Source organism: Lathyrus oleraceus, chromosome 7 (assembly GCF_024323335.1).
Source record: "Lathyrus oleraceus cultivar Zhongwan6 chromosome 7, CAAS_Psat_ZW6_1.0, whole genome shotgun sequence".
NCBI classification, from domain to species: domain Eukaryota; kingdom Viridiplantae; phylum Streptophyta; class Magnoliopsida; order Fabales; family Fabaceae; genus Lathyrus; species Lathyrus oleraceus.
Genome location: NC_066585.1, coordinates 408751299 through 408774339, shown reverse-complemented (window position 1 = coordinate 408774339; position 23041 = coordinate 408751299). Strand labels below are relative to the sequence as shown.

The 23041-nt window shown below is 38.4% G+C and overlaps 1 protein-coding gene across 1 annotated transcript; it reads right to left on the bottom strand.

Annotated features, from left to right (window-relative positions):
• Positions 1–1540: 1540 nt before the first annotated feature.
• LOC127105617 (diacylglycerol kinase 5) lies at positions 1541–6828 on the bottom strand. The gene is made up of 13 exons (XM_051042807.1): positions 6622–6828; positions 6135–6344; positions 5664–5786; positions 5412–5540; positions 5233–5318; positions 4982–5105; positions 4703–4751; positions 4407–4489; positions 4165–4232; positions 3612–3686; positions 3159–3246; positions 2853–2969; positions 1541–2035 (listed from the first exon to the last, which is right to left on the bottom strand). Exons 2-13 carry the CDS (start codon positions 6318–6320, stop codon positions 1712–1714), a joined length of 1452 nt encoding a protein of 483 aa, XP_050898764.1. The 5' UTR covers positions 6321–6344; positions 6622–6828; the 3' UTR covers positions 1541–1711.
• Between the last annotated feature and the right edge of the window lie 16213 nt (positions 6829–23041).

Genomic DNA, 23041 nt, shown 5'->3' with positions numbered 1-23041 from the left:
ACTCCTTCCTCAATGCCTGCAGCTGCGCTCTCTTTACTTTGGTTGATCCCTGGTACTTCTGTTTCATTGAATTCCATATCGCCTTTGATGTTCTTTTGTCAAGGATGGTTTCCATGATCTCTCTGTCAATCGCTTGAAAGAGATAGTTCTTAACTTTCAGATCTTTGAGTTTTGTTTCTTCGACACTTTTCCTTTGGGCCTCACTTGCCGAAGAAGTCCCGATTGTTGGTGTTGGAATACCTTCATCCACCAGGTTCCACATCTCTTTGCTCCTCAAGAAATTCTCCATCAACATCGACCAATGATCATAATGGCCGTCAAATCTTGGAGTCACAAATTTCTCAGAGTTTGTCATGCTTCACTCACTCTCACATTCCTATTTAGTCAGCCCCCTTTTGAAAGCTCTGATACCAAATGTTGGAAATCAGAATTAAACAAAGCTTCAAAAGTGAGTGGAGGAATGTATATTATTCGATTAATCAGTAGCTAATATATAGTCATCTTACAAGTAAAAAGAAATAACTAACTCTACTCTTTACATGCCTATAGAGTAGGAACACAAATAACAAACCTTATTTCTCCTTAAGAATAGGTCTTATTCAAACAGACTAAGACTAATAAAACAGTAAATTAAGACAATAATAATGTCCACCTAACACAATTAATATAGGCAAAAGTGGGAGAAAAAATGATAAATTATAAATTAAAATAACGTAAAAATAAATTATAAACTAATAAAATAAGTTATAAGTTTATTAAATAATAAAATAAATTATAAAATTATTATGAAAAATCTGTTATTAAAGAGAACTTTATCATCATGAGCTTATAAACTATAGCATAAATGTCATGCCAATACTCCTTTTATTTCTTTATAAAACCATAGAGATTTGCAAAAGCATTGCTACATGTAAGACATTTCAACTATATTATTTGCACTCCAACCCATCTCAATCCCCAATCATCAAGGTCACAACTCAATATTTGGGAAAAGAATGAACACAAATTCCAACAGAACATAACACAAACTCTACTTCTGTAAATAAAAATATTCTAATCAGTTTCATTAACTCTTAGTTAATCAATATTTTTTCAATAATTTTTTAAAACGTGTTTCAGATTTATTCAGCTATATTATATTTGCACACCAACGACTCCCAATCATCAAGGTCACACCTCTATTTAAGAAAAAAATGGAACACAAATTCCAGCACTAGAACATACCAGAACATGACACATACGCATCTGTAAATAAAAATATTAGTATTTATTTAACTTTTATTTATTCATTTATTATTTAAAAAATTAAAAATACTCTAATCAACTTTTAATATCTTCAACTCTTCGTTGATCAATATTGTTTAGATAATTTTTCAAAATGTGTTTCAGATTTATTAAGATGTGTCAAAACAAATAATTTTAAAAAAAAACTTGTTTAAATTGTCTCACATATAACTTATGCGAGTTATTAGGGTATTGAAGCAAAGAAACAAAACCATTTTTTTGAGTCTACCGCACCTAAAGCATAATGCAAATAGAGTTACTGGAAATCTAATTAACTGAAGGAATTGTTCAAAATGAAACAATTGATGTATCCTATAACTTTTGCAACCATAATGCCGTAAGAATTGAGCAAATTGGTTGTAAAAATGAAAGAATCAAAGCAACTACAAATATTATGTCAAACTGCATAACTTAAAGAATTTAGGAACTAACTAAGTTCAGAAATATCAACCTCATCTGGGATTCTAAATGTATCCGCTGCACCAAACTTCCGATACTCTTCTGCTAAAGAGTCTTCTATTTCTCCATCACTGTCATCTTCTTCTTGGTCGTGGTGTGGCGACGACGGATCATACATGCTTTGAGACTTGCAAATATGAGTGGCCAGCATGTTAACCTGACCATGGTGAGAAATCTCTACCACAACAGTATCATCATCTACAGGAAGAGGTTGTTTCCAAGGTTCACCATCGATCCTCATGAATGTATGATCTGCTCCACCTTTGCAAAACTCAAACCGGATCCTATGTGCCTAATGAATCAAGTGAGAAAGATAAATAAATTCTAAGTTATAGATGTTTTTTTTTCTCTTCGTGGTAATATAAATCATGCTTAACAAATCGAGATTCGAATTGAAATCAGAAGACTTCTTTTATCAAATTGTGAATCAAATCTTATGAGTGGTAAGCAAATGATATACAAAAGAATATGAATTGTTTGATCATACAATTATTTAAAAAAAGTCAATATATATATATATATATATATATATATATATATATATATATATATATATATATATATATATATATATATATATATATATATATATATTGTCTTTGTCAGATGTTTTTAACTTTTTAAAGATGTAGCAATGCTTTGTATATATATATAAAATAGTATTTGGCTTTTGTTTATCCATTGCTACATTGCATCGCTACATCTTTAGATGTGTTTGAGATTTATCCAACGAATGTATAACGTGTGTCAAAACAAAGAAAAAAAAACATTTTTGGGGGGCACTTTTTGAATTTTCTGACATGGGTAGAGTGTCATACAAGTGTCGGACAGCGCGACACGCCTAATTTATAGGTGTCTGTGCTTCATTGCTACACAAAGCATGGGAAAAACATGCAATTTATCATGAGTTGAGATTCAAGCTGCAATTCATGTCCAAAATAGATAGACACAACAATGTGCAAAATAATGATAAATTTGACACATTTTTATCACTTCTTTGGATAGAGAGAAAATTTGATTTTGATAAAGGGAAATATGCAGCAGTCTCATATTAAAAACTATCTAAGCAACTGTGAACCCTATGTTTCATTTAACCACATCAAGCATACCTGAGCAAGACGAGTTCCATGTCCTTTTGGAGCAAGCAAAACAAGCCCATGCCATGCATTTCTAAAACCAACCACTTCTAGAAGGCCATCATCCACATATGGTGGTGTCAAATCTCTCTGTTTAATAAAATAAAAATAACTTCAAAACTGAAAACAACAGAAAAAAAGTAAATATTTAGAATGGCATATGAATTTTCTGAAATTCCTAGTCTGCATGATATTGGTGGAGTACAATTCCATAACAGACCAAGTTAAAATGCCAGTGACAGAAAGCTGATGAAACAAGAATTAGTATATGACTATTACATCATGTTGCTTCTTCCTGTTCGGTGTACCCCATGGATTGAATCCACCAGAAAAGCTTGGCAAGTTAAGACATACAATTGACCTGATGCTGTACATAAAATACAATGGAAAGAGTCAACATAGTTGTTACTCAATTAGTAAACTGAAGCAAAGGCAATAGGTAGCAGACAAAAGAGAGGATAACTAAAAAAGTAAATCAATTTCTTTAAGAACATCCATACACCATGAGTTTTGTTGCTAAAATATTTTATCTTTGTCAAGTTCAAAATGCAGGAGTTTATATTTTTAAGAGGATTGGTTTTGCCATTCAAAACGAGGAAGCGACGCACCTTGTTGCTCGTTTGTTTTCTATTTCTGTATAAATTTTTTTGACTCAATATTCCAATTTCAATTCCATTTTCATTTCAAAAGAATGTTTTAATAAAGATATAGATAGTATATAGAATGATTTACCTGGGAGGTATGTATAGGTCTTGCCATTGACCAGGTTTTTGCATGAACTTTACTTTTGTAAGTTGTGCTATGTTCCTGCATTAGAAAATCAAATTATATTTACCTATATAGACAAATTGTAAACATGACTCAGCAGACAAAGCATGAAACTATTTGGTTTTGCTTCCAGCATCGTCATCATATCCATGAAGAGAGGTACTAAATTAGGCGCCTACGTAATTATTACTTGATTTTGAGATTGGATTTGATGCTGCTATATCAGTTCAGTTTTTGACATTATCCAATGTTGATAGCCTTTTCCCTAAGGATTTATTACCAACTGTAGACTCTTGATGGCGAAGCCGCACGAAGTAGTGTCCGATCATTGAAGTTTTTTTTAGAGGAGCTAACAATAACAAGTTCATAAAATTTGACACTAGAAGTGTATGTAACAAGAATAAATATTTATGCATTTACATTTCATAACATTTGAGATGGTAAGAAACAATGTAAAATTTGCGAGAAAAATATGCAAGTCATATGTGCTATCAAAGACAGATCTTAGTGAACTGACCTGGAAGCAGGATGGATTAAAGGGGCAAAAAACCATCCTTGTGTGCATCCAAGCTTAGCATACGTAGTCTAAAATGACAATCAAAATTAGGATCACAGTATCAGGTTTCAAAAAGTAGACGAATGAGTATAATCATCTCTTTTCAAATAATTATCTAGATTTTCCATTCAAAAGTCAGAAAGTCAAACAAGTAATGCTATCAACCATTTGCACATATAAATACTAAAGAAACAACTACATACCTGATTCACCAGCTGGTTTTTGAATTTTTCAGGGTTCAGCTTTCGCTCAGAATGAAATGCGTAAGATACTTGAGCATCCATTCCTGTAATCAGCAATTACAGATATTTCAATAAGTACTGAAGTTAGGTGGCCCTAGAAACAAATTCACCCAATATAATCTAAGATCTGAAATATTCTTGGAATCAGACGAAAATGAATGGATTATTCCATAGTGGAAAGTTCATTCATATGGTCCCGCAACCCACAACATCGAGTTCAGGTTCAAAAGAAACGAGGGATAACTATTTTTACTTACCCATGCTGAAGTAATTCCAAAATCCGCCACGAAAAGTGAGGTAACCATCCTGAGAAACAATTGGATCAAAGAAGAAGTGAGGTAAATAGGAAAGAATACCCTCTTCTAAAGTTCAAATATTAAAATCAAGAAGAAAATTCAATAAAATCCACAAAACATTATGTATTTGCGTTGTCCCATTAGCAATTAGGCTTCTACTATTGATAGCGAAAAACAGTCATTTACTAACCCAATATCTTCTGATCAATCTTCAATATAGTTAATGGTGTGATGTTTTACCATATTAAGTTCATCTGCTTCAGATACACGGTGGAAGGCATGCAAAGAATGTGGCAGCTCAAGTGGCGGAATTGGATCACAGGAACCTTCTTTTGGAGTTCTCATCCTCATAAGAATATGCAAGCTGAAGTAAGTAGTAGAAGAACCAATAACAATTATCAAACAGTATTTGCAGAAGAAATCTATGCAGTGGAACAATAGAGGTAAAGAAAATTATTCTAGGATTAAAGAATCATCCCAGAACTATTTACTTGTCTATTTTCATTTCCTTTGTCTTCGTGACTTGATCTAAAAATGCCTCCACTGAGCGTTGATCTGTCCCCGGATTCTTCTTCCCCTGTAATGCAGCAAAAACCAATTGCTTCCTCATTTATCACCAAAATAAAAAATCTTCAAACATAAAAGGGAAATTGGGTGGAAATTTTCCTACCCAACCAAATGCAAAAGGTAGATTATTCCCGGTGCCCAAGGGAACCGTAGCAATTGCCGGCGGATGAGATAATTTTAAATCACAAACAACTCCAAGTAGCCAGCCTGCTGTTCCATCACCCCCTGCAACCTGAGGACAAACTACAAACTATTAGAAAGTCATAACAAAGAAAGACTGTACCAACGTAAATTTGCTTTGCTTGCTTACAAAAATGGTACAATCAACCTATCAAAATTTTGTATCACAACTCACAATTAACTTCAACCTCTCCATGATCTTCATAGCAAATTGATCACCCCTTTTCTTGAGGCTTTCCAAATTAGCATAGATTGTTCTTAGCGCCTTATCAGGAGGATGTTCCCCCAAATCAAAGACCTGAAATTTACATTGCTCCACTCAGTTCACTTACAAAACTTGCATAAACGAATCACCATTTCAATCTTTGAAATTGTATGCATAAGTTTGATTCTGAAAATAAGACTTGAAATTGAAAATCTTCAATCATTGACCTATTTGGTGTCAGTTTAGCCATTGCAATTGTTGTGAAGAACTAATGCAATCTAGAATTACAAATTTATGAATCATTTTGAAAATTGCTAATTTCAGGAACCAAATTGATCAACTCATACGGTTCCAAGGATTCAATCCATGATTCTCGAGAACTAACTCACAAACTTGAAGATCATGGAAATGAAAATACTCCATGCAAGACTAATGATATACCTGTTTTTCATTAAGAAGTGCGCGATAGGTTAGTAAGAGTTCTCCTCCAAGCTGACCACCACTCTTGGAGTTAATAAAAACCAAGACAGGACAGACCGGATCACATTCATGAGATTTCTCAACCTTGGAGTCCGGTACAAGAATGTAATCTGGAATCTTAAAATTGTTCAAGAACTCAACAGCCATTGTTGTTGCATGCAGCTGCACAAACTAATAGACATAGAACAACAAATAGTACTATTTTAGACTATGTTTTAATAAATGAATACCTAAATGAAGACAATGCAAAATGGACAAATATAGATATAGTTTGAAACATTATGTGTTTCATTTCACATCAACAACAACAAGTACTAGTTTCCATGATTGATTACTGTAAAATGGAATTTTTAAAAGGTCAATGCGAATTTGAATGCAAAGATGGTGATTGTGGCGAACGGTTGAAATTGGAATTGAAAGGGAAAGGAAGCGATGGATGAGTGTGTACCTGGAGATGGAATGAGATTGCAGAAGAAAATTTTAGTTGGATTTGGATCTGCAACTTTTATTAATATATGGATAGCGAAAAGTGAAAAAGTTCATTTTTTTTTGTTAATTAGGAACTCATAGCATTGGGTTCCGTGCAGGGACACAAAACGACATGTAAACTCTGAATGTTTTGTAAAGCGACTTCACTACATCATCATTTCAGCCTATAATATAATTAAATTTAGAAAGATTAAAAAGGTTAATATCCCATTCACTCATTTTTTGTGGAGGAAATCCCAAAAATCTTTTAGTGAAAAACATGACATTGACACTATGCTTTTTATTTTATTTTATTTATTTTTAAATTAATTACTCCTCCGGCCTATTTCAAAAAATATTTAAATCTTATTTTTTTTTTAAATTTTATTCGTTAAAAATATAAAAATAAGAATTTAATTGAAATACAATGACAGTATAAAAGAATTTTATACAGTCAGTTATTTATAATCGTTGGACGTTGGGATAAATTTCACTTTTATTTTTAAAATCTATAAAGTAATGCAAACGGAATTTTTTACAAAAATAACCCACTTTTTCAAGGAAATTCCCAAAATACTACTGGTTTCAAAAAAAATCTCAAACTACCCCACTTTTAGGAGGAGTCGCCAATTGAATTGGAGACTCCTATTAAAAATTGAATGGAGGCGCCAATTGGATTGGCTAGGGCAGATACCCTAGCCAATTGGATTGGTGCCCCTGTGTATGACTTAAGAGGAGACGCCAATTCAATTGGAGCCTTAGTGTAAAGTGCAATTTTTGTGTTATAAATAGATGTGTTGTGTGAGTCATTGTTCCACATCTCAATTAATCATTTGGCAATCATGTTTGGTGTTCGTCGTCGATACGGAAAGGTGATTTATGCGATAGACAAACTTCAGATGCTGATGTTGTTCTGGAACATCACTACGTTCGATCAACTGAAGAGGGAGCTGGTTCGTTGGTTAGATGGGAAAATACCATAGGGGAAAAATTAGAAGTATTGAGAGACTCGACAGTATCTTTGGTTGGGTGCGAATGAAGACTGATAAGGATGTTGGGGAAATGATGTTCGGTCGAGATGACATCAATTTGATTGTTGTAATCAGTTAGAAATATTTTTGTTTTCAGATAGCTTATTTTGTACTGATGTTTGTTGTGAACCTCGTTGTAAAAAAACTTAATGATATATAATGATTGAAGGTTACAGAAATACAATGTTACAAAAAGCTTAAGACCCAGATGATGCTCCTCGATTGGGACAGTTGTTCTTGTTGTGTCCTGGTTGATGACAAATACTACATAATTTTATCATTTTATCTGTGGAATCCATCTCTGTCCTGATACGTGTGCTGTTTGGCCTTCCTTTTTTCTTTCTACGCATCTCGTCGTTGTGCCAAACTATACCACCTTCATATGAAGGCCAGTATTCCTCCATTGGTAGTACCGAGAAGCTTTGATTATATACATTCATGACGATGACGCTCTTGTACACATCAGATAAATGGTTGTAAGCGTCTTGACGAGTATAAGCGCATGCTGCAATGACATGGGAGCAAGGAATGCGGAAGGCCTGTAATTTTCCACAATCGCACCAACTTCTGTTTAGTCTAATAGCATAGGCTAAATTTGGTATCCCCTCGTTGTGATCCATTGTTTCTTGGACGCTGAAATTTTGCCTATGACGGTCAAAGACTGTTATAGCGTGTGTGCTAGCTTTTATGCTCTCCTCTTTCATGACCTTCATGCAACACTCACTGAATACTTGCCTGGACATTAACACTGCACTCCATCTTTCACCTCTGGTTGCGAACGTAGAAGCCAACCTATAATAGGTCGATCTTACCAAGGCGGTTATCGGCAGATTTCGAATTCCTTTAAATACCTCGTTCATGCATTCCACAAGGTTTGTTGTCATGTGGCCCCATCGACAATCTTCGTCAAATGCCTTTGTCCACTGCTCTACTGGTATGTTATTTATCCATCTCCCTGCATCTTCATTAGACAACCTAGTTTCATCACGATAATATTGAAATGAAGGCTGAGTTAGAGCATACCCAACATTCACCACCTTCTTGCGAAGATTCTTATCTTTTATAGCACGCATGAAGTTTTGTGCAATGTGTCTGATGCAATAGACATGGGTAGAAGGAGGATCATGCCATCCGTTGTCATGGTTGTTGTAGGCACTCTCAATGGTAGCATGTCTATCAGAAATCAAACAGAGATTGGCTTGTAGAGCCACATGCGTTCTGAGATGTCGAAGAAAGAAACCCCATCCACCAGCTGATTCACCTTCAACAAGAGCAAAGCCAATGGGAAAGACATTGTTGTTGCCGTCTTGTGCAACCACCATGAGCAAAGTACCCTTGTATTTGCCGTATAACCAAGTGCCATCAATTTGAATAATAGGTTTGTAGAATGCGAAACCTTTGATGCACGGGTCAAATGCCCAAAAGAGACGGTGAAAGATTCTATTACCTGTAGCACAGGTTCCGTCTGGCATCATCGCTGGCAATGTCTCCATAATTGCCACAGTTCCTGGGACATATGTTTTTAGTGCCCATAAAAACCGTGGCAATTCCTTGTATGAATCCTCCCAGTTGTCGAAAACTTGTTCAACAACCTTTGTCCTCGCAATCCAGGCTTTCTTGTAAGATGGAGTATAATTATATGTTGTTCTGATATGGGATATAATTATACCCACCTTCACGGATGGATCTTTATTAACCAACGACAGAATGTCTTGACATATCAATGATGCGCTTAGTTTGCGGTGATCTTGTTCAACATTAGTTGTAATGCAACTGTGAGGTGGGTCTATTGAAGCGATCTCCCAAGAGCCGTTTTTCTTTTTGTAAGACGCAGCCAAACGAAACTTATAAAGCATGTTACGACATTCAATAACATACCTTCTAAAATCAGTGTGTTTCACTGTAAAATCAGCAGAGTTGTTCATGTGGAATATTTTGATAGCTAGAAAACATTCTTCTTTTGTACGAAACATGTCTCCCACCTTTAATTCGCCTTCTGATCTCGGATACAGATTATAGAAAACACTGTTGGATGTTTCATCGTCGTGCAGATCCATATTTGTCATATGTTGAGGCAGATTGTAGACATGACTAGGACGTATTTGTGGTGGTTGATCATCATCTTCAATGTCGTTGTTCAGCATGTGATCAACCTGTATCTCGGTCTCTTCTTCTTCTTCATCAATGACATCCACTTCTGCTTCTGCTTCTGGGTTGACGTCATCTGACCATTGTGGATCAAATTCACCAGATTCATCTTGACTGGTTATTTGTGACTGTTGAGATGATATACATGGTTGAAGAGTAATGTACAACTCAATACAGTTGCAGCCTGAATGTTCATGACTAACAAACATGTATTTAACATCTTCACCATCTCGTACCTTTAGGGGAAAAACTTGCATTGACTATTCTAAAAAAATATTGGATTTTGATATGTGATCTTTGACACAATACTCGATCCCATACAAGATTATATTCTTTTTTTCAAATGCAAGAAGGTTGCATTTCTCTTGATCGTGAGTCTAATGGTATCAATGTTTCGAAAATAAAAACCATACAACTCAGACTCGTATGTTTCACCGTTGCGGTGAACGTTGACAATGTATTTTGGTGAAGATGATATTGTGCAGATGAAAATTATTTTCTTGCTGCAGACGAATGTGAGTGAAGTGTCTTGGATGTTGATAGTAAGACACTTAAATAGAGGAGTGAAGTGTCTCACATGCTAGCTAGTTCGGAGTGACGTGTCGCACATGCAAGCTACTCCGAAGTGACGTGTCGCACATGCAAGCTACTCCGAAATGATGTGTCAACCATGCAAGCTACTCCGAAATGATGTGTCAACCATGCAAGCTACTAAGAAGTGACATGTTCAGCATGCAAGAGAGAGGACAACCACGTGTCAAACATGCAGACACACACTCCAAATGAATTAGCGCCCCCATTCATTCCTTGCACATGGGCACCGATCCATTTGGAGACACCTTGTCAAAGCATGCATTCAGACCTCGAAACCAAGCAATCAAACCTAGGTCTTGCATGCATGTCCTTATGGAGGCACCAATTTGAATGGTGACCCCTCTTAAAGGTTGTACATGGTCGCCAATTCAAGTGGAGACACCATGCAAGCACAACTTTTCATGCTCCCATCCATTTGCCTATAAATACATCCACTCCATCAACACTTCTTCCACACCATCACTCTCACTACTTCTACAATACTTCTTCTACAATTTCATCTACAACAACTTCTTGTAGTTTTATCTACACCAACCCCCCGACAAAATGTTTATCCTCACAATGGGCGAATCACATAGAGGAACGGTTGCAAACATCGCAACATATGTAAGTTTTTTCTTTTGTTAACTTTTTATCTTTCATCTTCACCAACCCACTTTTATTTTAACATACCAACTTAGTCAAGTTTTCTGTTCTTTATTTTATAGGATGTATCAAGGTTCCGGACTCGGGTCCACGAATATGTCCATATGGACCCGATGATTCAACCTTATGTTGAACTCGTCGGTTTTGGTCATATAAGCAAGATTTTGTCTTGGTCCATAGATAACAAATTCATTCTAGCTTTATGCGAAAGATGGAGACCAGAGACACACACATTTTGGTTCCCAACCGATGAGTGTACCGTGACGTTAGAAGACGTCTACATGCTTTTGGGACTGTCCATTGAAGGTAAGGTTATTAATGGTAAAACCAATTATGCAAATTCAATTTGCACGAATCTCTTGGAGACTGATTTGTTAGATGATAAAGCAAGAGGTCAAGGTATACTACTTTCACGCCTTAAGTCGTACTATAATAGTTTATACTTAGATGAGCATTCTACCGAAGATGCTCGAATAATAAAAACTAGGTGTTACATTATGCTGTTAATTGGCTCGTTTTTATTTCCCGAAGGTAGTGGTTCTAGCATGCATATTATGTATTTACCTTTACTTAGACATGTAGATAGAATAGGAAGTTACAGTTGGGGATCTGCTTGTCTAGCCTATCTCTATAGCTCCTTGTGCAAAAACTCACACAAAGACACATCTATATTTTCTGGATGTGCTGTTTTGCTACACGCATGGGGTTGGTCAAGACTACCGTCCCTAGCACCAGTCAACAACAACCCTTTCACATTTCCGTATGCACAAAAGTAAGTTGTTTAAATTGCTATATCTTTAGTTACTTCTTTAAAGATTATTATCTCTAACTAATTTTTTTTTACTTTTTCGTGTAGATGGTCTGCACGTGGTATAAGTTACAATAGATGTCCAAGACAATGTATTACTCAGTATCACAACCTGTTGAATCACCTTCGACCGACAGACGTAAGGAAAATAACTTAATAATTTCGTTATATTTTGTTAACTTCTTCTACCTAGATTATAATACTATCTTCTTTCACATTTCAGTTCATTTGGCGTCCATAACTTAATTTGGATCATGACCATCAGGTCAACGCTGAAGACGCGACTGTATGGACTGCATGCACACCGATAATACGGTTCACAACTGTGGAGATGCACAATAGTGATTGTGTGAAGCTGCAGTTTGGTATGCCCCAAAACATCCCAGATCCCCCAACTAGCCTAGGAGAATGGCATTTGCACAAAGTTAACGACCAATGGAACTTCAATCCATGGGAAAGCTTCGCAAGATCGGAGTGTCGCAAATGGAAGCACCGTCATGACCATGTCTTAACTGACGCAGTTATGCCAATTGAAGAAAAACCAAGTCGTACTTATATGGCTTGGTACAGATCGGTTGGTTTTCAGTTCATCGCCGAGGATATGTACTTGTACGATCCACGCCAGATGACTTACACACCTGACACCTCAACATCAAACCCCCAACAACAGTGTCATGCTGTCGCATTACGCGAAAAACCGGCGGGAAAACGAAACAACAGAGCCGCCACCATGCGTTATTTATCCCAAAAGAGGGAAAGGAAACGCTCGAAGTAAACCTAGAAAAGACATGGTCTCGCGACCAGAGGAAGATGGGATCGGGAGTCGGTTATGCGAAGGGAAGGTATTAGCACCCCTACGCATCCGTCGTACTCGACGGGATCCACGCACAAAAGAACGGATAAGGTTGCTAGAAACTGCTCAAACATCACACAGGGCTGGACGAAACACAGAAAGACAACAGAAACTAAATCGGCAGGATATCGCATCCTGGGCCTACGTAGTCTGTCAGGCACAGACATCAGAGTCGACGTAGTTCGGGACAGGGGGAAACGTGCTCGCTAGGATGTCGCATCCTATGCATACGTATCTTCTCTGACCGGAGAAGAATCAGAGCACTCGTAGCTCGGCTAACGCACGTCAAACAAAACCCACACAGGAAACCGACTGCCAATCGCTGGACTTATGTCAGACTCCGCACAAACAGGCAAACCTGGAAACCGAATGCCAATCGCTGGACTTACATCAGACTCCGGACCAACAAACACACACAGGAAACCAACTGCCAATCGCTGGACTTATGTCGGACTCCAACACAACACAAAGGGTTGAAAAAGAAAAAGGGCGCCCGGAGAGATCAGCTCATCTCCTGCCTACGTACCTCATCTGGTATGAGGATCAGGGCGACGTAGTTCCCCTACACAGGGAAAGAACTTCTAACCTAACCAGAGACTGGGAAATGACAAACTAGAAGGGAGCCTGACTCGAGCCTAATAGTTATCATGTAAATTCACCATGGTCCTAGGTTGAGGTTTCTATCTAACTTGCACAGGGAGAAAGCTATCCTAAACAGCACAGGCAAGTACATGCAAGCACAAAAAGCAAGCACACACACTATATGCACACAATTGGGCTCATACAAGGTTAGGCTGTAAAAACAAGCCAACTGGAATGGGGTGTAGTTAGCTCTTAACCCTAACATTGAGAGTTAGGGTGAAGCAGATGAAATGGGAAGTGAGGGTAAGACCTCACAGCTCTTATCCCAGGCCTGGGAGAGCTTCAAACAATAGAAGGTGTGGGAGTTCAGAAAGTAGGAACTCTTCTCCACATATGACTGACACAACAAAGATCTTGGGTTAATATCCACAATGCATCAACACAAGGTGTGTGAGCAAAGGGAATGACACACTGAGTAGCAGGAGATGGATTACACATCTCTTTTATCTGCCAATTGCCTCTAAAGAGGTCTTTTCCTGCTTGGCACAAAAAGTAAACATTCACAAGCATTGCCTCTTAAGGAGGACTTCAGACAGGTGCCTGCCCACATAACTGTTGGTGTAAGCCCTAGAGGCCAATACATTTTGGTACTTGTATCGAGTAATAAAAGGCATTCTCTTTATCATGGTTGATTAATAAAGTCCCTGGAATAGATAGTCCGTTTAATGTATTAAGTGTGACTTAATCATGAGAACACATTAAACATAAGGACACTATTCCTAAAGTATCCGTAGTCGAGCTTTAGTGTGAAGTGGGATAACATTAAAGCATTAAGACTATTATGTTTGTAGACTGATGATCACATCTCATGGATCATGGATAAAGAGTTATCAAGTCTTAAACATAGGTATGAATATTAGGAGTAATATTTATACCGGATTGACCCGCTATGAGAATACTATATAGAACGTTATGCAAAGTGTCATAAGTTATTCTCATGGTGATAATAGTGTATTCCACTCTTCGACCTGAAACCACTATGGATCCTAGGTGTAGAGTCGAGTGCTTTATTGCTGATCCAACGTTGTCCGTAACTGGATAACCATAAAGACAGTTGATGGGTACTCCATGAAGCATGCTGAGGGACATGAGTGACCTAGATGGAATTTGCCCATCCTGCATAACAGGATAAATGTCTACGGGCCCAATATTGAACTGGACAAGGATGACACGGTCTATGCCTTGTGTTCAATATAGACATAAGGGCAAAAGGGTAATTATACACATAAGTATTATCACAGAAGGAATTGTCAGGTCACATGACATTTTCGTGTCTTGGGTAGCAGTGATGTGTTGCTAGATACCGCTCACTGTTTATTATGTTAAATGCATGATTTAATATAATTGCCAACGCCGCGAAAACCTACAGGGTCACACACAAAGGACGGATTGATGAGAGATAGAGTAATTAAGGAATACCGTAAGGTACGGTGCCCTTAAGTGAGTTATGGAACATCGTAAGGTACGGTGTACTTGAGTAGAATACGAAATATGGTAAGATACCATGGGCTTAAGTGATTTTGGGCATATTATAAGATATGGGCCAAAATACACTTAAGTGGGCTTTTAGCTTGAAGCCCACATAAGTGGTTCTATAAATAGAACCCTTGTGCAGAAGCAAAATTAGCGGTTGCATTCTTTTCGTTTTCACTCTCTCCCTCTCTCACTCAAAAGCCTTCATTCGTACCAGCTAGCACTGAGATTGAAGGAAACCGTTCGTGTGGACTGAGTAGAGACGTTGTCATCGTTCAACGTTCGTGATCGTTTAGTGGATCTGCATCAAAGGGTTTTGATCGTCACAAGAGATCTGCATCAAAGGGTTTTGATCGTCAGAAGAGATCTTCACCAAAGGTTTCAACCGTCATAAGAGGTAAATATTCTATCACTGATCATGACCATTCGTAAGGATCTCTAAAGGAGAAATTTTAATTTCCGCTGCGCTTTGGGTCGCAATTCTCCTTCAATAACAGGACAGGTCTTCCAGACTACATGAAGTCAGAGAGTTATACCTCAATGGTTAAGCAACCAAGCAAAGCAAAAGCAAGTTCAAAAGAACTCAAAGCAACTTAGGTACCTGAAAAAAATCTAAACCAATCAGTTTACAAGTCAAACAAACAAACAGACAACAGTCATCCATACAATCAGACAGACAAGCAATGCAACAGTGTGCAAGGCACAAGCCAATAGGCACAACACAAACAACTTGGCATCAACCTACAAAACAACATAAGGTTAGCCAACATCAACCAATTAATCAATCCAAATGAGTGAACCACTTCAATCATGGCAATGTGCTTCTTAACCTGAAATCCACAACCCAAACAGTGAGTCCAAACCACTAGGTCCAAGCCTAAGGTCAAAAGAGGGTCAAACATCCAAAACAGAACATGAAATTTAACATGAATCAAATTCATTCAATCAAGAACACATTCCAAAAGGTCCCATATCAATATCATTAACCAAAAGCATTTCATGAATCAAACATGGCAAGGTATGCAAATTGTGACCACATTGTGACATCAGAAGCAATAAATGCACATTAAATAAAAAATGATTCAAATAATCTTGGCAAAATTCATGAGTAAACAGGACATACAACATGATCATCACACAAAAAATTAGAGGCATTGGTCATCATTAGACATGGCAATCACATAGCATAAGTCAAGACAAGCACAACAAGCACATGTGTGACACAAATTGTCACACCAAGTTAGCATAGGCATAAAACAGAAATGGTAATTGGTAAAAACCTCAAACCAAAGCCACAACAACATTTACCATGTCTAGAAATATTGTGCAAAATCTCACAAGCATTGGATAAGAGACAAGCATTTTGTGATCAAATGAAGTTCAAGGCCATTTAAAAGCTCAAATGTGACCATCCAGAATGAAAAATCTCAATTAAATCAGAAATGATCCCAAAAATTCCAATAAAAATCATGACCAATCACAACATCTATAGCATACATCATACAAAAAATCAGGGCAATTGGAAATCATTTGGCATGGCAAGCACATCAATCAAGTTGAACATCACAAGGTGTGACACAAATTGTCACACATAACTTAGCATGATCATAAAACAGCAATGGTAATTGGTAAAAATACCAAATCAACACCAAAATGTCAAGCAATGTGTCTAGTTATAGCATGCAAAATTTCATAAGCATTGGACAAAAATTAAGCATTTCACAAATGATATGGCAAGGCAAGGTCAAATGTGGACACATGTTCAAACTTCCTAGCACAAAAAAAATTGTCCAGCCGTGCACAATTTATGGAAAAATGATCAAAAAATACTAGAGAGGATCAGGATCATGATGCAAAAAATTGGAGATCATTTGGTTGATTTTTCAATTTATAATGAATTTTGGAAGATGGTGAAAAAATAAAAAAAAACATGTAGAGCCAAGGCATGGAAATAATGGAGGGAAATGTAAAATCAGCAAAACATTTGAATAATATGCCACAGGCCGGAATCGAAGCATGGAACAATTTGAAAGTGGCACGCCTTGCTGAATGAAACTCAGCGTTTCATTTATGAGCTGGCAGTCAGCGCACGTGGTCAAAGCATGGACCAATCAGAAGCTTGCCTGGCAAACGCATGCACCAATCAAAATCAAACCCTACACAAACACCTTCAGCAACACTTTTTCGCGGCAATTGGAATCAAAACCATGGCCAAAACTGAATTTCATCTTCCTCACGCGTTTCAGCATATGAACAGTGACAAACTCAAGAACATCAAGAACAATATTTCCAGAACTTGAAATTAAACATATCATCGTGTACATCCTTCATCATACATCAATAATCCATAGCTATTTCATCAAGAAACAATCAATCATGCATGAATCGAAGCAAACAAGTTTCATCATCAAAACTTTATACAAGCATATCTCACTCAAAACAGCATGGAATTTCATGATTTAAAGCTCAGCATCATCAGTGTACTTAGATCTACAACATTATGGCAAGAAAAATCAAAATTATGAGATGCGATTCATGACCTCTTGAAGACCAGATCTGGAATTGGAGAGATTCAGGTTGTGTAATGGCTTCAATACTCCTCTATAATACTTGTGCAAGTGATTGGAAGAGAAATTGAGACTTAATTGCACACGAATTTGCCAGAATCTTCATTCACCATTGTTATTCAAGCTTTGAAGAATGCTTTGATGCAACTCTGTTTTCTTCCAATCCACATGCCAATCTCCTCAATAATACTTCAGGATCCAAAATCAAGCAAGAGAAATGGATGTTGTTTGAAGAAATTTGAAGAAATTTTTGAGAGAAAATTTTGAGAAATTTTTCTAGATCTGAAAAAATGGTTGTGGTTATCCTGAAAACTGTTAGGGTTTGGCCTTTATACCTCTCCCTAATCATGTCTAATTAAGCCTAAACCAAATGCTAATGGAATGGATTAAGTTTCAAGGTGTTTTGGCAAATTTGGTTTTTCACCCTTATGCATGAAAATCATGAATGAACAATACACGAATTCTATTTATTTTCACCTAAAATGCATTTTTAAAATCATTGGTGAAGGCAAAATGTCTAAATAATGCACCAATTTTGAATATTGAAATTTCCCTCCAAAAATCCAAGAATTTGCAAGTGATGATATGAAGACAAATTATGTAATGTGATGCAAGATTTGAAAATTAGAGGTCACAAGGAGAAGAATGCAAAAAGAGCCATCCATTTTGGAGCTTTGGCTGAGAAGTTATGCCCATTTGAATCTTCAAGTACACCTTGCCATGTTTTGATGATATCTCTTCAACCACACATGAGAAATCCATGATCTTGGACTTTTTGGAAATGGGAGAGAAAGATCTTAAACTTTAATGTTGGACAAAATTTCGTTTGAAGCTTTCTTGAGGATGTAATCTTGAGTTGAAGTTGGTCAAAAACCTTTCCATTTTTGGAAAGTTCAAATTACAAGTCACCTGCTATTTTTGGCAAGTCTTGATCTGGCTTCAAATTCTCCAATGTTGATGTTTGAAATGTCAAATGAGACTTGTTCCCACATGAATGAGGCATCTCTAACCATCTCCGACCTCCAATTCCATAGTTGAACTGACAGTTGACTTTTGTTGACTTTTTAGGGTTTCAGATGATTTGCACATGGACTGATGAGTTTTGAACCTTCAATACTTGGCCAAACCACTTCAAAATGATCCTTGAATCATGTGAACTCATTGTACCAACCCTAGGGCCTTGATCTCATAGAGATTGCTCTTGTTGCCTTGCACAGTTGAATCTTCTAACCAGTCTTGCCTGATGACTTGATGGACTAATGCAATGAACAATGCAATGTTAATGACCTAAACATGAAAATGTATATACAAATGGGAGGTGCAAATTTGAGGTGCTACAGCTGCCCCTATTCAATCAACTGGGAACGTGAACGAATGAGAGCAACGGCTGTCAGGCCTTCAAGGTAAACAGGGATTGAATACCGAAGAACCGTAGAAATTTGCACTCTGCGGGATATGATACAGGATATCTGCAACAGCAACCAGACAAGACGTTTACCGACGACTCTACTGGGGATTTTGATTTTTATCAAAGGAAAGGTACAACCAGACGTCAACGAACGAATGGGAAAAACTCGACGTTTATCGACACCAACGGAGAGGTGACCAGACATTAACGAATGATTGGGAAAGACTCGACCAGATGTCAACGGACGAACGGGAGAAGCTCGATGTTTATCGACACCAACGGAGAGGTGAATACTTCACTGGGGAAGGAAAAATGTATTTGCAACCGGAAACCAGATAGGACGTTTACCGACGACTCTACTGGGGATTTCTGGCTGGGGAACAACCAGACATTTACCGATGACTGGGGAAAATACTCGACGTTTACCGACATCGAAAGATGATGTTTACCGACATCAAAGAAAGGCGACCAGACATTTACCGATGACTGGGATGAGACTCGACGTTTACCGACATCGAAAGATGATGTTTACCGACATCAAACAAAGACGACCAGACATTTACCGATGACTGGGGAATAGGATGTGCAACCAGACGTCAACGGACGACCAAGCAAAAACTCAACGTTTATCGACACCAACGGAGAGGTGAACTCTGAAAAAAAAATAACACAACCAAACGTCAACGGACGATCGGGAAAAACTCAACGTTTATCGACACCAACAGAGAGGTGACTCCTGGGGAAGGGTACAACTATACGTCAACGGACGAATAGGAAAAACTCAGCGTTTATCGACACCAACGAGAGGTGAACAGACATCAACATATGACCTGTGGGGAAGATACAACTAGACGTCAACGGACGAATAGGAAAAACTCATCGTTTATCGACACCAACGGAGAGGTGAATTCTGCACTAGGAGAAAGATGTTACGAACATCGAAAGATGATGTTTACCGACATCAACAAAGAAGACCCAGACATTAACGAATGACTGGGGATGGACTCGATGTTTACCGACACCGAAAGAATGGTGTTTACCGACACCAAAGAAAGAACACACGCGGGTGCTGACATGACACCTACCGGTATCACATATGTCGAGGCAAGGCTAAACACTTGTTGGGGATCTCACGGGGAGAATCAAGCTTTCCTTTCACGGACGAGTGAGGAAATAAACCTCTCTGGGAAATATCAATCCTGAATGCTGTCAGGTGCAACTGTAGCAAACGTGTTGTACATATGTTGAACAATGGTCTGCTTCTGCTGGGGATATGGCCCAATCAGGTTTAACACATGAATGCATATGTTTGAATTTTTCTATGGCGTAATGCTCCATATTAAATGGAAATGCTACGCTTTTTGAGGATGCAATGATCACTACATGCAAAATGCAAAATGATGAACTCCTGCTGGGGAGCAAACTGATTAGATACTCCAACTCTGTGGGGAGACTCTGTCTGAGGAATACTCTGCAGGGAGTATCACTGACTTCTCACTCATGCTGGAGAATAACACTGCTGCTGGGGAAAGGATCCCAATCCACTCGGGGACTCTGCTAGGGAAGCAACCAATGCGACTTACTGGGGACGACCCATCCACACGTAGAATAAACTCTGCTGGAGATAATTTTCGCCGAACCTGATCCACTCGGGGAACTTGCTGGGGAAAACCTTCACAACCCTGATGGGGATAAGCATACACAACCCTGTTGGGGAAAGGCCTACACCACTCTGCTGAGGAAATAATATACCAGGTCACGCTGGAGATAGACATCCACAACCCTGCCGGGGACAAACGTTCACGACCACGCCGGGGATAACAGTACTTTAAACCAGACTGCTGGGGATACAACATCCTTCAAATCCGGTGGGGACTAACATTCTTCAAATTCAGTGGGGATTAATAATCTTCAAACTGGCTTGGGGATACACCCACTTCCAGGCATGCTGGGGAATCATCCTCAATCCGGCTGGGGAAATCCTGATCTTGAATATATGCTGGAGAGACAAGTCTCGAACTTGCTCCATCTGCTGGGGAACATCCCCATTCTCTCACACTGCTGAGGAAGCAACCGTGGCTTATCTGCTTCAGCCAGGGATCAAAAGGTAACAACCTGCAAAACAGCACGACAAACATGCACCAGGGAATTGCATGGACAAGATGCGCTCAAGTGTCCTCAACATTCAAAATGATTTTCAAATGTTTTATCTCTCTGCACATTATTGTCTAGCCTTCATATTTTTATATGCAATGTTTATCAAAAATTCGGACGTTTTTGCAAACAAAACAGTAAAAATAAAAACAAGAGAGCAATTTATCTGAATAACGACTTTTATTGATTGAAAATGGGCCTGAAAAGGCGAATACATCGGGAAGCAATTCCTAGAAAGAGGTAATTGCGCACAAAAGGAAAAAACCTATCCTAATAGCAATGTGAACACGGCATCCACTATTTCCCAATTCTGTTATGACTCACAGATCATCAATTTTTTTCCAAATTCCTTGCTTTTTGAGAAGAATGACTGGACCGATCACATCTTTCGAGATGGCCGACGACGAAGCATGATGAAGTACAGATAACTCAGACTGTAGTCTTCGCTTTAATCCCTCTTTTGCCTGGATCGCCCTTTCGGGTTTTCAATCCACCGGGATACCCATTTTTGCCTAAGCCGCCCTTGCGGGTTTTCGACTTACCGGGTGTACAAATTCTTTTCATTCTTTATCCCTAATTTTTGCCCGAACCTTTTCTCTCTCTTTTTTTTTTGGTTCGCCGGGATGCCCTTTTTTGCCTGGACTCTTTTATTCTTTTTGTCCAGCGGGTCAATTTATGCGAAGTATTTTTTGACTACATCTGAGTTAACAGGGGACGGAAAATCTTCACCATCCATAGTTGTAAGCATCAAGGCTCCACTAGAGAAAACCTTCTTAACAACATATGGACCTTTATAATTAGGAGTCCATTTGCCCCTGTTATCTGTACCGGGAGGAAGAATCCTCTTCAAAACTAAATCACCAGTCTGGTAGCTTCGAGGATGCACTTTCTGATCAAAGGCTCTCTTCATCCTTCTCTGATATAACTGCCCATGGCATACAACTGCTAACCGTCTCTCTTCGATAAGGCTCAACTCATTAAACCTTGTTCGAATCCACTCGGCCTCATCAAGCTTGACATCCAACAATACTCTCAGAGAAGGAATCTCCACTTCAACTGGTAGGACAGCTTCCATACCATACACAAGGGAGTACGGGGTTGCCCCGGTTGACGTACGTACTGATGTACGGTACCCATACAAAGCGAAAGGCAGCATCTCATGCCAATCCTTGTACGTCACGACCATCTTTTGTACAATCTTCTTGATATTCTTGTTCGCCGCCTCTACAGCACCATTCATCTTCGGTCTGTAAGGAGAAGAATTGTGATGTTCAATCTTGAAATCTCTACAAAGCTCTTTCATCTTCTTGTTATTGAGATTCGAACCATTGTCAGTAATGATTCTCTCAGGAACTCCATAACGATAGATGATTTCCTTTTTAATGAACCGGGAAACCACTTGTTTGGTAACATTAGCATAGGAGACTGCTTCCACCCACTTGGTGAAGTAATCAATCGCAACCAGGATGAAGCGATGTCCATTAGAAGCAGTGGGCTCAATCTTCCCAATCATATCAATGCCCCACATGGCGAACGACCAAGGCGAATTCATGACGTTCAGAGGGCTTGGTGGTACATGCACCTTATCAGCATAAATCTGGCATTTATGGCACTTCCGAGCGTATTTGAAACAATCGGATTCCATAGTCATCCAGTAATAACCGGCTCTCAACAATTTCTTGGACATTGCATGACCACCAGCATGGGTACCAAAAGATCCTTCATCCACTTCTTGCATCAACAGGTCTGCTTCGTGTCTATCCACGCATCTGAGCAGAACCATGTCAAAGGTCCTCTTGTACAACACATCATCCTGATTCAAATAAAAGCTTCCAGCTAGCCTTCTCAGGGTTTTCTTGTCATTCTTCGACGCACCTTCAGGATACTCCTGGCTCTTGAGGAAATTCTTGATATCATAGTACCACGGTTTCTCATCAACAACAGACTCGGCTGCAAACACATACGCAGGCCTCTCGAGTCGATTCACCGCAACATGTGGCACATGATTCCACCAATGAACCTTGATCATAGAAGACAAAGTGGCCAAGGCGTCAGCCATCTGATTCTCATCCCGGGG

Bases quoted from the DNA above. Each gene is read 5' to 3' on its own strand.
- LOC127105617 (XM_051042807.1), bottom strand. From the start codon at position 6,320: ATGGCTGTTGAGTTCTTGAACAATTTTAAGATTCCAGATTACATTCTT. The intron at 5,787-6,134 runs GTATATCATTAG...TGTAAATTTCAG, and splicing joins CACTTCTTAATGAAAAACAG to GTCTTTGATTTGGGGGAACA. The intron at 3,687-4,164 runs GTCAGTTCACTA...TTTCTAATGCAG, and splicing joins TTAATCCATCCTGCTTCCAG to GAACATAGCACAACTTACAA.